The sequence below is a fragment of the Laetiporus sulphureus genome, assembly GCF_001632365.1.
Source record: "Laetiporus sulphureus 93-53 unplaced genomic scaffold LAESUscaffold_23, whole genome shotgun sequence".
NCBI classification, from domain to species: domain Eukaryota; kingdom Fungi; phylum Basidiomycota; class Agaricomycetes; order Polyporales; family Laetiporaceae; genus Laetiporus; species Laetiporus sulphureus.
Window position 1 is genome coordinate 464,013 of NW_024468532.1, and position 13,562 is coordinate 477,574.

General features: G+C 52.2%; 5 protein-coding genes across 5 annotated transcripts in view; 3 read left to right on the top strand and 2 right to left on the bottom strand.

Moving 5' to 3' along the window:
- Window positions 1–63: 63 nt before the first annotated feature.
- LAESUDRAFT_726588 (ATP-dependent DNA helicase) lies at window positions 64–3,254 on the top strand. The gene is made up of 14 exons (XM_040909064.1): window positions 64–228; window positions 287–330; window positions 385–563; window positions 627–711; window positions 769–947; window positions 1,007–1,284; window positions 1,349–1,362; window positions 1,413–1,660; window positions 1,711–1,723; window positions 1,775–1,972; window positions 2,031–2,112; window positions 2,162–2,196; window positions 2,253–2,397; window positions 2,458–3,254. The coding sequence occupies exons 1-14, from the start codon at window positions 102–104 to the stop codon at window positions 3,069–3,071; spliced, it is 2,241 nt and encodes a 746-aa protein (XP_040763751.1). The 5' UTR covers window positions 64–101; the 3' UTR covers window positions 3,072–3,254.
- Window positions 3,255–3,397: 143 nt separating this feature from the next.
- LAESUDRAFT_654768 (TFIID and SAGA subunit) lies at window positions 3,398–6,221 on the top strand (the record flags this gene model as incomplete). Its single annotated transcript, XM_040904508.1, has 9 exons — window positions 3,398–3,874; window positions 3,924–4,002; window positions 4,057–4,356; window positions 4,412–4,892; window positions 4,951–5,090; window positions 5,146–5,492; window positions 5,544–5,712; window positions 5,773–6,040; window positions 6,107–6,221. 9 exons carry the CDS (start codon window positions 3,398–3,400, stop codon window positions 6,219–6,221), a joined length of 2,376 nt encoding a protein of 791 aa, XP_040763752.1.
- Window positions 6,222–7,728: 1,507 nt separating this feature from the next.
- Window positions 7,729–8,572, top strand: LAESUDRAFT_654940 (uncharacterized protein; the record flags this gene model as incomplete). Its single annotated transcript, XM_040904521.1, has 4 exons — window positions 7,729–8,011; window positions 8,069–8,115; window positions 8,172–8,258; window positions 8,318–8,572. The coding sequence occupies 4 exons, from the start codon at window positions 7,729–7,731 to the stop codon at window positions 8,570–8,572; spliced, it is 672 nt and encodes a 223-aa protein (XP_040763753.1).
- Window positions 8,573–9,361: 789 nt separating this feature from the next.
- On the bottom strand, window positions 9,362–11,251 carry LAESUDRAFT_759898 (uncharacterized protein; the record flags this gene model as incomplete). Its single annotated transcript, XM_040912649.1, has 6 exons — window positions 9,362–10,498; window positions 10,550–10,601; window positions 10,660–10,705; window positions 10,770–10,971; window positions 11,027–11,061; window positions 11,125–11,251. 6 exons carry the CDS (start codon window positions 11,249–11,251, stop codon window positions 9,362–9,364), a joined length of 1,599 nt encoding a protein of 532 aa, XP_040763754.1.
- A 394-nt stretch (window positions 11,252–11,645) lies between these two features.
- Window positions 11,646–13,562, bottom strand: part of LAESUDRAFT_726598 (uncharacterized protein) — a 32,977-nt gene continuing 31,060 nt past the window's right edge. Inside the window, exon 3 of the mRNA XM_040909065.1 lies at window positions 11,646–13,492. Coding sequence (XP_040763755.1) covers window positions 11,687–13,492 — 1,806 coding nt within the window. The 3' untranslated portion in view covers window positions 11,646–11,686. The remainder of the gene's footprint in view (window positions 13,493–13,562) is intronic.

A 13,562-nucleotide genomic window follows, 5' to 3' on the forward strand; every position in this document is an offset into this window, starting at 1 on the left:
ACGAAATGTGACCGACGCGTTATGCGTGGCTTGTTACGGTTTGCTTGACTGTCACTGCCGTGTACCAAGTTGTACTCCGTGGCAGACTGTCAACCAGAACCATGGAGCAAGCCCGCAAGGTTCTCACAGAAACATTTGGCCTTCCGTCCTTTCGTCTGTCGCAAGAGCCAGCGATACAAAGATTATTGGTTGACAATGAAAACACTCTTGTAGTGTTCCCAACGGGAGGTATGTCCGCCTAGCCTGAAGTTTTTGACACCACTCATAAATGTGTTTGCATTATTAGGTGGCAAAAGTTTGACGTACCAAGTCCCTGCTTTATGTCTCGAGGTAAATGAATTTGTATCATCTCGATGTCGATGAGTGTATTCACTCCCGCGCCAGGGCCTCACACTCGTGGTTTCTCCTTTGCTTTCCCTTATGAAAGACCAGGTGGATGCTCTGGTACAGGCAGGTGTGAAAGCGGCCAGTCTAGACAGTACTCTTACGAGAGAAAGAGCTGCATGGGTTAAGGATGAGGTACTGTCAGGTTCACTGAAGATCCTGTATGTATCCCCTGAAAGGTACGCATTTATTTTCCATGCATATCAAAAAAATCAAACCATATGTGCGTTGAATCCGCTTAGGCTTAATAACGAAGCGTTCCTTGCCATGATGCGTAGAATCAATATTTCGTTGTTGGCAGTGGATGAGTCGCATTGCATTTCTCAGGTGAGTCGAGAAATCAGCACAAGGAAATAGTTCTTTTAAGAGATTGGATTGCTACAGTGGGGTGCTAGCTTTCGTCCCGACTACCTAAAAATAGCGCGTTTCGCAGAAGAATTTGACGTTCCACGCGTAGTCTGTCTGACTGCAACCGCGACAAAGAAAGTCGTAGAAGATATTTGCACGGGTTTCCACATTGATAAGGAGGCCGGTGTATTTCGCGCTCCTGTTTATCGGCCAAAGTAAGCCTCTCGCCACGTAGTGTCAGTGTCGCCGCAACTGACTGGAACGAATTCGGAAGCCTCGCATTCCAAGTGCAAGTTGCGCAAACTGCAGATGAGAAACTGAAGCACCTTGTACCCCTCCTGCAATCCAGGACAGGCCCTGCGATTGTGTATGTCACGTTGCAGAAACAAGCTGAAGAGATAGCAGACATCTTGTGTTCGCACGGACTCATGGCTACAGCATACCATGCCGGGCTGCCTTCTGAAGAGCGTGAACGAGTGCAGACCGACTTTATGCAGTCAGAAAATGGAATTGTATGCGCGACCATTGCGTTCGGGATGGGCATCGACAAGGGTAAGCAATCACGATGGTAGTCTCCTTGTACCATTTTTCTAATTGTATATCGCAACTCGTGCAGCTAACATCCGTCACGTACGTCTTCTGATGGTCGTCATGTCCAGAGGGCCTCATCACGTCTTCAGGTTGTTCACTACCACGCACCGAAGACTCTGGAGAACTACAGCCAGGAGGTCGGAAGAGCTGGCCGTGACGGCTTAGAGTCGACTTGTCTCATGTTCCTCTCTTCCGACGATATACCTGTATTGGAGGGATTTGCCCGAGGCGATACATGTGCCAAACGGGACCTGGAGCTCTGGTTGCAAGAGATTGCACTACAAGAGCCAGCTTTAGACGGGACGCTAGCTTTCAATCACTATCAGCAGTCGAAAACGTTAGTGTGTCACCTTCAAAAACATTACTCTGCCTGACATGATCACTTAGCTACGACATCAAAGTAAGTGTCTTGGTTGACATCTGGGGGTATCCGTCTCACACTTTGATGAAGCCCACGTTCCTCAATCAATGCTATGCTCAACTCGAGCTGCATCATAAATATCTCAGAGCGGTCACGCCGTTTTATTCTGTATATGAGATCTCTGCGCGTACCGACGATGGTTGGGCCATGGTTCTTGAAGATAGATCGCCCGCAGCCACAGCAATTAGAGAACACTGGAAATGCAATCGCAAGGGAGACACATATAAGGTGGGCATGATGATATGTATGCGATGCATAACGTCTTCACGAGACGCGAACTTCTTAGATCGACGTGGTTACTGCAGCAGAATACTCAAAGATAGATCGTGCAGAGATCGCCAGGCAGGTCAGTAACTGGCAAATAGATGGTGAGACATCGCTGTACGTCACGGTCATTGCTGATCTCATAGGGATTAGGATGTATTTCTGTCAAAGCGTCACAAGTCAGGGCGGTACGCGTCACGTTTTTCTGACCATTATTTTCAAGGATTTCAACAGTTGCGAATAGCGCTACCAAATCCTCAACCCGTTGCCCAAGACGACTGCTGGAATCCAAGAACTGGCCAATGAGTTGTATGAAAGGATGCTTGATCGAGAACAAGAGGCGGTCGCGAAGCTCCGTCAAGTCATCCGTTTTGCAACGAACGACAACTGTAAGTACGAGTTTATGAACTGGAGAGATGGCTTACCGCTTACATGACGCCAAACATAAGGCTTCGCAAATGCTATCTCCTCATACTTTGGAGACGAGGATACGGTATTACTATGCGGCAAATGCAGCTTCTGTACTACCGGTACAGGCATTGAGTTCACACCTCAAACGGAGTCAGTTCCGGATCCCGAGCAGCTTCAAGCCATCTTGCAAGCATGCCCTGAACGAGATGATCCTCGACTTCTAGCGCGCATGGCCTTTGGCATAACCTCTCCGCGCCTGAGAGCAGGAAAATGGTCTACTTCGCATCCACTGTTCGGAAGCATGGTTTCTGTAGACTTCAACGCGCTTGTGGCGGCATTCGATAAGGAATGCCAGAAGGTGGGTTATGCCAACAGCCAGAGCCACACTTCCACATCTGCACTGAGGACGATGCAAAAGCGATCGTATACACAGTCTGCATACTTTGCCCGCGGATCAAGTTCAAGCCGTGGTGGTGCCCCTAAGGCCCTATTCAGTACCCACGCTTGGCCTGCGCTTGCACAATACGTTCGTCCGCTTCCTGCAACTCTTGGCTTTGAAACCCGAGCCAAAGTTCCCATGCCACCTTATCACGGCTTCATGGGTAACTGGACACGGCACCTCCATCGCCTCATGCGATGGTCACACATATAGTTCACGTAGGACAGTCACTCGTTCAGGATTTAGGTATGGAGATCTAGAGTGGGTGGATTTGCATTGTCAGGCATGAACAACGTGTGTAAAACATAGGTCAAGGCTTTAGATAGCTGAGTGTAGCCCTGCTTAGTAGTAGTGATACACAGTGGGTAGCAGTGAATAAACCTTGGTTGAGATGCATCTTGGGCGCCTATCTTCCTCAGCTTGGAGCGCCTACGAGAGAGCACGGCTCACTGCTTATTCGTACCGTTTTCCTGACAATTCAGGCTGTCGGCGTTTGCTTAGGACTACTGTTGCCCGTCATTTAGTGCCGAACACCTACTATGTCTGTGGCAACCCCGGCAGCTTCTACTCCAGAGGCGGCATCTACGAATGGTGTCGCGAGCTCATCAGAGCCACCGCCAGCTCCCGATCGCACAATCCTGGAATACCTTCGTGCTAAAGGCTACAAGGAGGCAGAGAAAGAGCTTCTGGCAGCACTGGAGAGTATTGCGTCTGGTGATAAGGGCAAGCAACCCGAAGCTTCTTCTGAACCGTCAACAATATCGCCGGAAGACCTGGTGAAGGCTCTGGCCGTCTATGCGCAGAAATCCTCCCGCCCTGGAGAAAACGCGCTCAAAGACCCAGCAAGTGTCATCCAAGAGCTCGCTTCTACCGGTAACACAACGACTATTCAAAATCTCATCGCAAGCATAGATGCTGTTGGTGCTGAGGAGATCTTGTCGCTTGACCCAGCAGACAAACAAGAGGGATTCCGGGAGCTTGAGGCCTGGGTAGATGGATCTCTCGACATGTACAGAGTTGGTGTCCAATTGGTCAAAATTGCGTCTGTAGTCTGACATCGCACAGCCTGAATTCAGGCCGATTCTTTTCCCTATCTTCTGTCACTTCTACCTTGATCTCATACAGTATGGGTTTAAGGAAGCAGGTGTGTCTCATTGAAACGTACCAGGAAGGAAGTTAACTTTTGTTCACTCTCAAGCCCTCAAGTTCTATGCAGAATTTGCTCCACATTTGCCACTTGCTCATAGTGCTACTCTGCATCATCTGTCGAATCTTCTTCTCCCCTTTCACGTGCAAAATGACGAGCTTGCGCAACGATTCCGCAACGAGAAATACACGCTGCGGATGAGCCGCTCCGGATTCAGTCTACTTGTTGGTTGGCTGACTGAGGGTATCGGAGGGGAAGCGACTGGAGCGGGAGAGGGTTTTTCAGGCGAAAGGGGGAAAAGAGGACGGGCAGCGGTCATGCGTGTTGTCAACAACCACCTCAGATTTGACGGTGAAGTCAAATTGTCGTATGCGACTTACTTCGAGTATACTCATTACAAGTACAGTAACTGCATCTACAACAACGTCCATCTCTCCGAGCGCGTGGGAGGAATCTACTGGTTTTCTTTCATCGGTAATCCCGCAAACTAATGGCACTGCGATCGTGAACAACCCTCAAGCATTCAATGCTGCAGAGGGGGAGCTCAAGTTGGGCCAGGCGCCACTATCGGAAGAGCTGAAGACGGAAACGGAGCGCACACTGAGGGAGCAAGCTATGATGGATGCCGGGGGTCACCAAGACATTCAGTACTTCCACCATATACACACTGCGCCATCAGGCGTGACGGCGCCTGCGCCATCTGATCTTCCGCCATATCCTCCGGCGTTCAAGGCTGTCGATGTGAAGCGGGAAGTAGAGAAAGTCCGAGACGCTCGCAAACGAATTCGACTGGATCCTTCTAGCTCTAGTCATCAACAACAAGGAGGGAGCAAAGCCCGTCCTCTTCCAAGCATATGCGCGTATACTTTGCATGATGTTGGTGAAGGGTGCGCTGCTTTGATTTCTGCAGCATATGTGTGTGCTTACATATGTGGGTTCTATAAGTGTACCGTGTTGTACATTCTCTCAAGATGCCTCCTTGATGGCTGTTGGCTTCTCTGAGAGCTACATCCGCTTGTGGAGTCTAAAAGGCGAGAAGCTGAAAGGATACAGGAGTGACTTCCAGTCAAATTCAATCCGAGATGGTCCGTAGCTATTGAACGTTTCGCGGCTTCTACCGTACTGATCTGCCCTCTGTAGTCGCATCTCTGCGCAAGGCACGAGAGAAAGGAGGCTCGAGCACGCGGAAGCTCATCGGACACAGCGGTCCCGTCTATTCTGTCGCATTCGACCCGATAGGCGGGTCTGCGACGCCTCCTCGATACCTGCTCTCGGCATCTGCAGATGCGACGACTCGGTTATGGTCTCTCGACACTATGACTAATGTGGTTGCGTATAGAGGCCATCAAAATCCTGTGTGGGACGTACAATGGGGCCCGATGGGAATTTACTTTGCGACGGCTAGTCGGGACCGAACAGCGCGATTGTGGTCGACAGACAGAGCATCTACGCTGAGAGTGTATGCTGGGCATCTGAGCGACGTCGACGTGCGTGCTTTCAATGGCCTGTGTAATGCGCTGCGTTGAACCTGATGTTAGTGTGTACGCTTCCATCCAAACTCGTTATATCTCGCGACCGGATCAAGTGATTGGACGGCGCGGTTGTGGGACGTCCAGCGCGGGTCTTGCGTTCGAGTCTTTGTCGGGCATCAAGGCATTGTGTCCACGCTGGCATTCAGCCCGGATGGGCGCTACCTCGCAACTGCGGGTATGTCTATCTATAGCTCGTCCAGTATAATCTGATATTCAATGATCGCTCCAAACGCAGGCGAGGACCTGGCAATCAATCTCTGGGACCTTGGTTCAGGAAAACGCATCAAAAAGATGACAGGACACACAGCGTCCGTATATTCCCTGGCGTTTAGCGAAGAGTCATCTATGCTCGTATCCGGTGGTGCTGACTGGACCGTGCGGTGTTGGGACGTGAAGAGCGCTGGCGGGTTGCCCGGAAAGCCTAAGGAAAATGGTGTGCTGACAAACGGTACAAGTATGACGACTGAAAGCCCGAATGGGAAAGAAGAAGAAGGTATCGAGACGTATGTCACGTTCATAGTCATACTGATTCCGTATGGAGCTGTCACTCATGCATCGCGGTCACCTAGTACCGACCTCCTCGCCTCATTTCCTACCAAGCGGACGCCGATCATCGACGTTCAATTCACGCCTCGCAACCTATGTCTCGTGGGTGGTCCGTACCTGAGCCCTGAGCAGCGATGAGCAATGACCAGTGTATCACGCGAACGATCAATCTGACAAACGTTCATGGTTATGCTATCGAGTTATATGACTATTTATCACGTCTGCTACATTCTCGGTTGAAGGAGAAGAGGCCACTCTTCCTCTGCTTCATTCTGTAAGGATCGTTCTCTCATTCGCATGTCGTCCGCATCCTGCAACACATCCTCACGATCCTTGCAGAAATACCAAGCCTTCTCCGCATCTGTTTCCGTCAAGCCATACAGCACCTTGATCGTGCCTTTGATGATGGCGAATTGGTGCGGGTTCTTCTTGTAGACTTTCACGTAAACCTCGATTATCGACAGCAACTTGTGGCCATCCAATTTGTGTCGCGGGAATGTATCGCGCAGATCCACGAAGGGTATCTCTGGGCTGCTGCCCTGTTGCTGCTGGGAAGGCCTGTAGTCCTCGTCGGGATCATCAACCGCATCGTCATTGCACTCGACATCGTCATAATCCTCTTGGCTGGATGGAAAATGACGAGACATGGTGCGTTTTCGTGCATGATTCCGAGATAACGGTTCGAAGGGACTACTGCTCGGTGCATCTTGTGAGGGGAGATAGTCTGCATCTGCATCATCCCGCTGAAGGCAGGGTCAATTAATGGGCCTGCGAGGAAGCATTGAGAACGCGAACCCTCCTTTCGTTGTGCATAATGCGGACATCGTCAAAGTCGATGTGTGCCCGCATTGGGCTCTCTTCTCCGTTCTTGGACAGTCGAGAAGCCTCCTGACTGAGCGATGGTTCATCAGTATTGTTATACAGTGTGTGTCTGCGACGATGAAACATTATCGAAGAGGGTGAAGAAGGCGATTGAGGTGACCGACAGTGCTGCCGACACCATGCCTTTATATCATTTCGTGCTCTTCTAAGCGTTCCTTTGTTCCTCTCCGCGCTGGTGAGACGTACAAAGGGATCAGGGCCGGCACATGCGCTGCACACGCACGACCGTCATGCAGTGCGACAACACAGCCCCCACTGTGCCACAAGAGGTTGCAAGCCTTTGTGTGAGCGATCTTCGAGCGCAGCGTGTCGCGTCGCGTCCGGTCACGCTGATTGATCACGCGACCCGACTGTGGCGCGGCTTGCAGAAGCCATTCACATCGTCTTAGAGCTGAGGAAAAAGAGAACGTGCATGATGTCTGTAGGTTACGACTTGTAGGGGATACTGCAACGACTCCTGCGCGATGGAACGGCCCCGCCAATGACATTGCCTTTAATGGCCCACAATGGTCTCACGTGATGGTGTAGAGCACCGCGAGCGCGGTGGCCTGAGCCTCGCAGCTTGGGATATAAGTTGATCATTTTACGTGGTCTCCGGATACCATTTTCTGCCTCCGCGTTCTTTCAAAACTTCGCTTACTCGCTAAGATGGTACGGATGAGCGCTGATGTCGGTGCATCTTTTCTTTCTGACCAATTGACAGATGGACTGCCAACCGATGGACATGGACGCGCCTCCGGCATCGCAACCCGCGCATACAGACATGCTCCTCCCAGTGCAAGCCGGAGATTCTCAGAGTTCAAATAATTCTGGTGTGTTGCACCAGCATTTGACGCGTAGTAATCCACAACGTTCTTCAGTTCTAACCAGTTTCGACCTGCCGCGCCAACAAGTGAGAGAGTTCGCCGCCCCATCGCCGCCACCTCGCGACCCGTACCGCGATATCCCAGTCAAGATCCACGTTCGCAGACCAGAGAGGGACCAGTGGACGTACATGGGCCGCGGTATTGTTACACAAGAAGGCGTAGGTGAGCCTGGTCAGATGCGTGTCGGTGAGTCCTGGCGCTTTGTCATGAGGCTCGCACTGCAACCACTCTCCACAGCCATCAGGTCGGCAAGTTCCCGCAAGATTCTCATAACCTGGGGAGCGGTAGGCGATGTACTGCATCAATGGTCCTCACTCTGACTAAGAAATATGCGCCACAGGAGTCTGCAGTTCAACCTGAGAGGCGCGGAAACTTCGTCGTGATAGGATGTGTGGAAGGGAGCCGCGTAGTATCATGGTCGCTGAACGTAAGCAGGTCCCGGAATCCAGGTTGCTATGCGGTATTTTGACGTCGCATGTGCATCAGACGCAGAACAGCTCCGAGACACTTCGCCTGCTCGCGAGCATCGAACTCGCGTGCAGTCCTCGTAAGCATTCCCCTACCGAATCGCAGAGCGCCTTCCGTCGGCGCGTTCATCGGGTGATCAAGGATGACCGAAAGCGAAGGCACAAACGTCGCAAGGACCAGGATGCCATGGTCGCTGCATTCGCCCGCACAGCGCTGGAGTCGGCACCGCCTGAGCAGCCAATGAGCTCAGCTCATGTGGTGACGCTGCAGTAGGCTCGAAGGACTCTTCTCTACACCGTGGTCATAGCAAACACGGAGAAACTCAAGCAGACGCAACATGTATGTTTGTACTGTTCTGCTCTACTTTCACGTTTACCTCTCACTTGTTCACCTCCGCGGCAGTGTCCCTTATCAACATTCTATTATTTCTGCTTCCAGTCTCAGCACATTTCGTCACATTTGCTCTCTTTTTTTCTATCGTGCTTATACTTGGTAATGTCCCCCTGTGTATATTAACATCACGTTAGAGCGAAATATACACACGATCATTGAGGGATTTCTACTACATTCAAGTCGTGTTACGCACAGTTTTCTCATTACAACACAGACGACCCTCATCACTATGCAAAAACCCATCCCAGAGGCCCCAGCATGCTGCGGAATAGTCTGTGAGTGCTGTTCCTCCGAGTCATCTGGGCAATAATGATGAGCGTAACCAAGAGGCCTCTCAGGCAGAAGGGGAATATAGTAAAGGAACGCGATCAACCGAAGAAAAGAAGGACAAGTTGTTTGAACAGTTCGTTGCAAAAGCAAAGAATGACACAGGACAGAGAACATGAAAACAATACGTGGTGCAGTGTCAAATAGATAGGTGCTATGATGACAGTCAGCAAGTCCGAAGTGATAAATACGGCATGTCACCGGGTATAATACATCGTCCAGTAGTCGGTGCAGTTGGATCAATGTTTTGACGGTACACAATGGGTGGGCTTACATCCGGGACGCGGTCGCTGCCATCGTTTGTCAGGATGAACGACTGTGAGTTCGCTCCTGTCCGTCCGCTCACATCGGCGCTGGCAGACCCGCACCAATATCCCGGCCTTCTAGTATTCTCGACGAGTGTCCTGGTCGAGAAGATATCGACAACGAAGGCGCATGTCTCGAAGACTGCGTATTGGGCGCATTCGGAAATGCATCTGGGGGCGCAGACTGCGTTCCGCTGGCCGAGGTATCCACGGGGCTAGTGGGCGGACGGAGCGAGCTGTACTGCGGGGGAAGCTCGATCACCTCCTCCGCATCGGTGTGCAGGATGAATCGCGGAGACGACTGGTAGTTCGACGTGCCAGCCATGGCGGCTTTGCGGCGTGCGGCCGAAGTCGCACTCGCGGGACGTGAAGCGGAAGTAGTGCTGTCACGGTAGCCGGGTATAGGTGCAAACTCGATTGCGGATTCCGTTGCCATCGATGTCTGTCGCGAGTGCGTCGGCGCAGCGAACGGATCTGGCAAGGAAAGCGCAGTGGACAAGGGGTCGCCGTGATCGTGAACGCTGCCGCCACGGATGCTACCGCCACGGATGCTGCTGCCACGGATGCTGCCGCCATGAACGCTGCCACCAGTGTGCATTAGGCTGATGGTAGAGTGTGGCGCAGTGCGGTTGTCGGCGGCGCCATCAGCAGGATTGAAAAACGGGTAGGGATGGATTGCCGCCGGGGGCATGTCATCGTCCGTCTCGTTTGACAGATCGACATCTTTCTGCCTGCGGCCAGTTCGGTATCCAAATTCGCCGTCCGCGAAGTATTGCACATTGCGACGGCGTCTGAGGAGAAAGAACAGGAATGCTCCCGCGATGATACCTGCCCCGACCATGCCTCCGACAACCGCGCCCGCGATAGTACCGCCAGATGCCGTAGACTTGGTGGAGTCAGATACGGCGGTGGATGTGACAGAAGATGAAGTCGAAATACTTGAGGATGTAGCCGAGGGATGGTTTGCGACTGACGACGGGTACGAGCCGGTGAGGCAGGAATTGTCATCAGAGATTCCGACGTTGTCGATCTGGGTGCTTCCGCCTGAGCGTCCTTCGGAATCCGTCATGAAGAACAGAACGGACGTCCCGGATGCGAGATCGGCAGTCCAGTCGAATTCAGTGCTGCCTACAGGTGGATTCAGGACGAAGGTCGTTCCGCCAGGAATGACTCCCTACAGATAATTTGTTCAAAAGCCGACTGAAGAGTCTTAGCTCATGCTTACTGTAATATTAATCGGCTGCACTGCTCCTGTGTATGCAGAGAACGAATATTCACTGTGGCGTCACCATGTTAGGGTCTTTGAAGGTAGCCAGAGACTCAATAAGCACTGACCGGCATTGATCCAAGGCCATATCAGTGTCAAAGTAATAATCCACAGCTAGAAAAGGAGCAGAACCGTCAAAGATCAGAACGTCTCGGCGATCAGGAGCATAATGGCGCACATTGAACAGTAGTGTTACAGCTCGAGCTCCCGGCTCCTACTGTTATAATCTCTGACACACCGCCCGTCCCAAAACCATTCGCGTCCGACATGATAGCGAGCACGGATGTGTTCTCAGCCACCGTCAGCTGCGTTTTGTATGATCCGTCCCCATTGCTGTAGCTTGACGAAGGAATGGAATAGATGTATGGCCTGTCGTATTGCTGGACACAACGGCGACTAAGTGTAAGTGCATGTTTTGGTATTGAAATTACACACCGGGATCAATGTGAGCTCGTACGGAGCTTGCCCGCCTGTTTCGGCGCGAGCGACTCAGTGTCTTTTGTCTTTCAAATGGTTACGATGTCGTCACACACCTGACCAGGACACCGCAAAATCCCCGCATTGTGTCGCCTCACCATAATCAAAGGTGAAATTGGCTCCGTACGCTTGCGATATCCAGAGGACTATTATGGTCGACAGAAGCCCGAGGCGCGCCTGCATGACGGGAAGACTAATGTACCGAGAAACAATTCAACTCCAGAGACGTTCTCGAAAGCGGTGAATGTCCTCGACCAGGTTTGCCTTATGAGGGAGCGACGGCGAAGACCTGGTCGATGATATGGGTAAAGGGAGCGGTCGCAAGGGACGCATTCACGAAATGGGCGGTGAAATCTGAGGCGCTGTCGGCTCGGTCGGGCGCTACTCGCTACTCATGCCAGAGATGCTGCGGCCTCGGCATCAATTTGAGACCAGAAATGCCGCTGAGTTGAATTTCCGCTCTCTCTTCGGCCTCCAATGGCCAGTGTGCACTTGTTCATTAAGAACGGGAAGGATTATTCTACATTTTAGAAATTTGACAAAACGAGAGGTCTCAGATTCCGAATTACACCAGGGCGCGAGAAACAACACGTCGCCGTCAAGGCTACAATCAACCTATCACTGGCGGGCGAACACTCCTAGCATCAATCTCCAGGGACTCACAAGGAACATCGACAGGGCTTGATACACGAGGCCCAGCATTCTCCTCATCACCCGCCGCTTTCTCCGAGCGTGGACGGATTCCGGTGCATCATCTTCATCCTCCCACTCCAATTCGCTGTCCTCGTGAACCCGTTGCGCCTCCACATTCGCGTACGCTTTCCAGGCCTGAGGATCATATCTCGCAAGGAAAAGATCAGCGCGCGGCTGGACGGGCGCGGTTCCGACTCGATGTCTGCCATAAAACGACGGCGTTCTAGGCGCGATGAAAGAGCGGAAGGTAGCTTCGGTCTCAGTATTGAATGGTAGTCTAGGAATAGACCCAAGCGTAGGGGCGCTAACTGCGGGCGCGGCACTAGGAGATGTCGCTACGAGAGGATTCGGGACAATCTTCGCGTGGTACGAAGAGTGCCCTGATTGGTCGGGGAAGACACCAAGATTGGAAGTATACACATTATGCAATCCCGGTGCCAGTGTCTCAACCGACTGTGGTTGCGGGATCGCATACATAGGCTCTTCGCGACGATCGGTTCTACAGGACGAGAGTGGGGGGCCAACAGGCGACATCTTGCGGTCCTCGGTAGCAACATGCTGAGGCCCTGGATAAGGCTGCGGGTAGAACGACAGTGGCACTACTTCCGAAATGGTCTTGAACCGCAATGAATTGCTTCTAATGGTGCAAGGCGCTTGAGCGGACGACAGCGACGATGCACCATGATACTCGTTGCCTTTAGTCAGATAAAAGCCGCCAGCCGCAGCTGTATCGCGAGCAGAGTGAGAACGAGCATCAGGGTACTTCCTGGCTTCTGCGTTGATTGATACTGTGCTGTCGTCTGTCCGAGTGGAGGGCAAGTACGGAGAAGCTGACCGTTCGATCTCCGCCAGCGTCTCTGTATTAGCAGCAGGAATGAGAAGTTGTGGCCCCGATAAAGGCGTAGCATGAACCGCATGATGAAGAGGAAGCGCAGGACGGTCAGACGAAGCACGTTTCTCTGTCATGTGAGAACGGTGACCAGCCGCAATTCTGCCAGAGACGAAATCACGCTGATGAAAACGAAGAAAGTCTGTCGATGTCCCAGGCGCTTTTGACTGCCCAGACGTGAAGGGGCTCTCCGACCCAGGACTAGCCGTTGGCAGAAGGAGCAGAGAAGTGGCCAAGGGTGCAGTATTTGTGGCAGCGGCGGGAGACAGCGGAGGAGACTGTTCGGGCGCGAAACCAAGCGGAGTCATCATATCGAGACGAGCAGAGGACCCAGCAGGGATGATTGCATCACTTGGACCAAGTTCTGTACTTCGAGCGACTGAGACAGAATGAGGACTTCTGTAGAGCATGAAAGCAGGAACTGAGCCTGAAACAGGTATCCTGGATCCGCAGGCACGAGGGGCTCTCATGATACGTGATGAGGTCTCTGGGGTCATAAGGACCTTACAGGACGTTGTCGATGGTGACTGATTAAGGCGCTTTGACGAAGAAGGTGAGAGCGCAATGAGACCCAGACCAGAACTAGTGGAGCTATGCAGCATGTCTGGACCTGCTTGAGAGATATCAGAAGGAAAGGTAGGCGATCCACGAGGCGTGTTTAACATTCTTCGGTGCAGGAGGAAAGTCCGTCTCTTCATGTCAGGCGATAAGGTAGATTGAATGGGACTTCTGGACCGCAAGGCGTTCAGCAGCTCACGGTCTGCAACAAGTTGATCCACATTTGACTGCAGAACAGCTTGACAGGCCTTGAGCAGTAGTATCGGCGTTGTCCTATCTACTGAGCTTCTGCGTATAATAGGTCAGTTTGCCTTGATGCGACATCATGGACGCGTTCTTACGGGCTCTCCGAAC

Coding starts and splice junctions, on each gene's coding strand:
- LAESUDRAFT_726588 (XM_040909064.1), top strand. CDS start 102: ATGGAGCAAGCCCGCAAGGTTCTCACAGAAACATTTGGCCTTCCGTCC. Junction 331..384: donor TCCCTGCTTTATGTCTCGAG/GTAAATGAATTT, acceptor CTCCCGCGCCAG/GGCCTCACACTCGTGGTTTC. Junction 1,973..2,030: donor GCAAGGGAGACACATATAAG/GTGGGCATGATG, acceptor CGAACTTCTTAG/ATCGACGTGGTTACTGCAGC.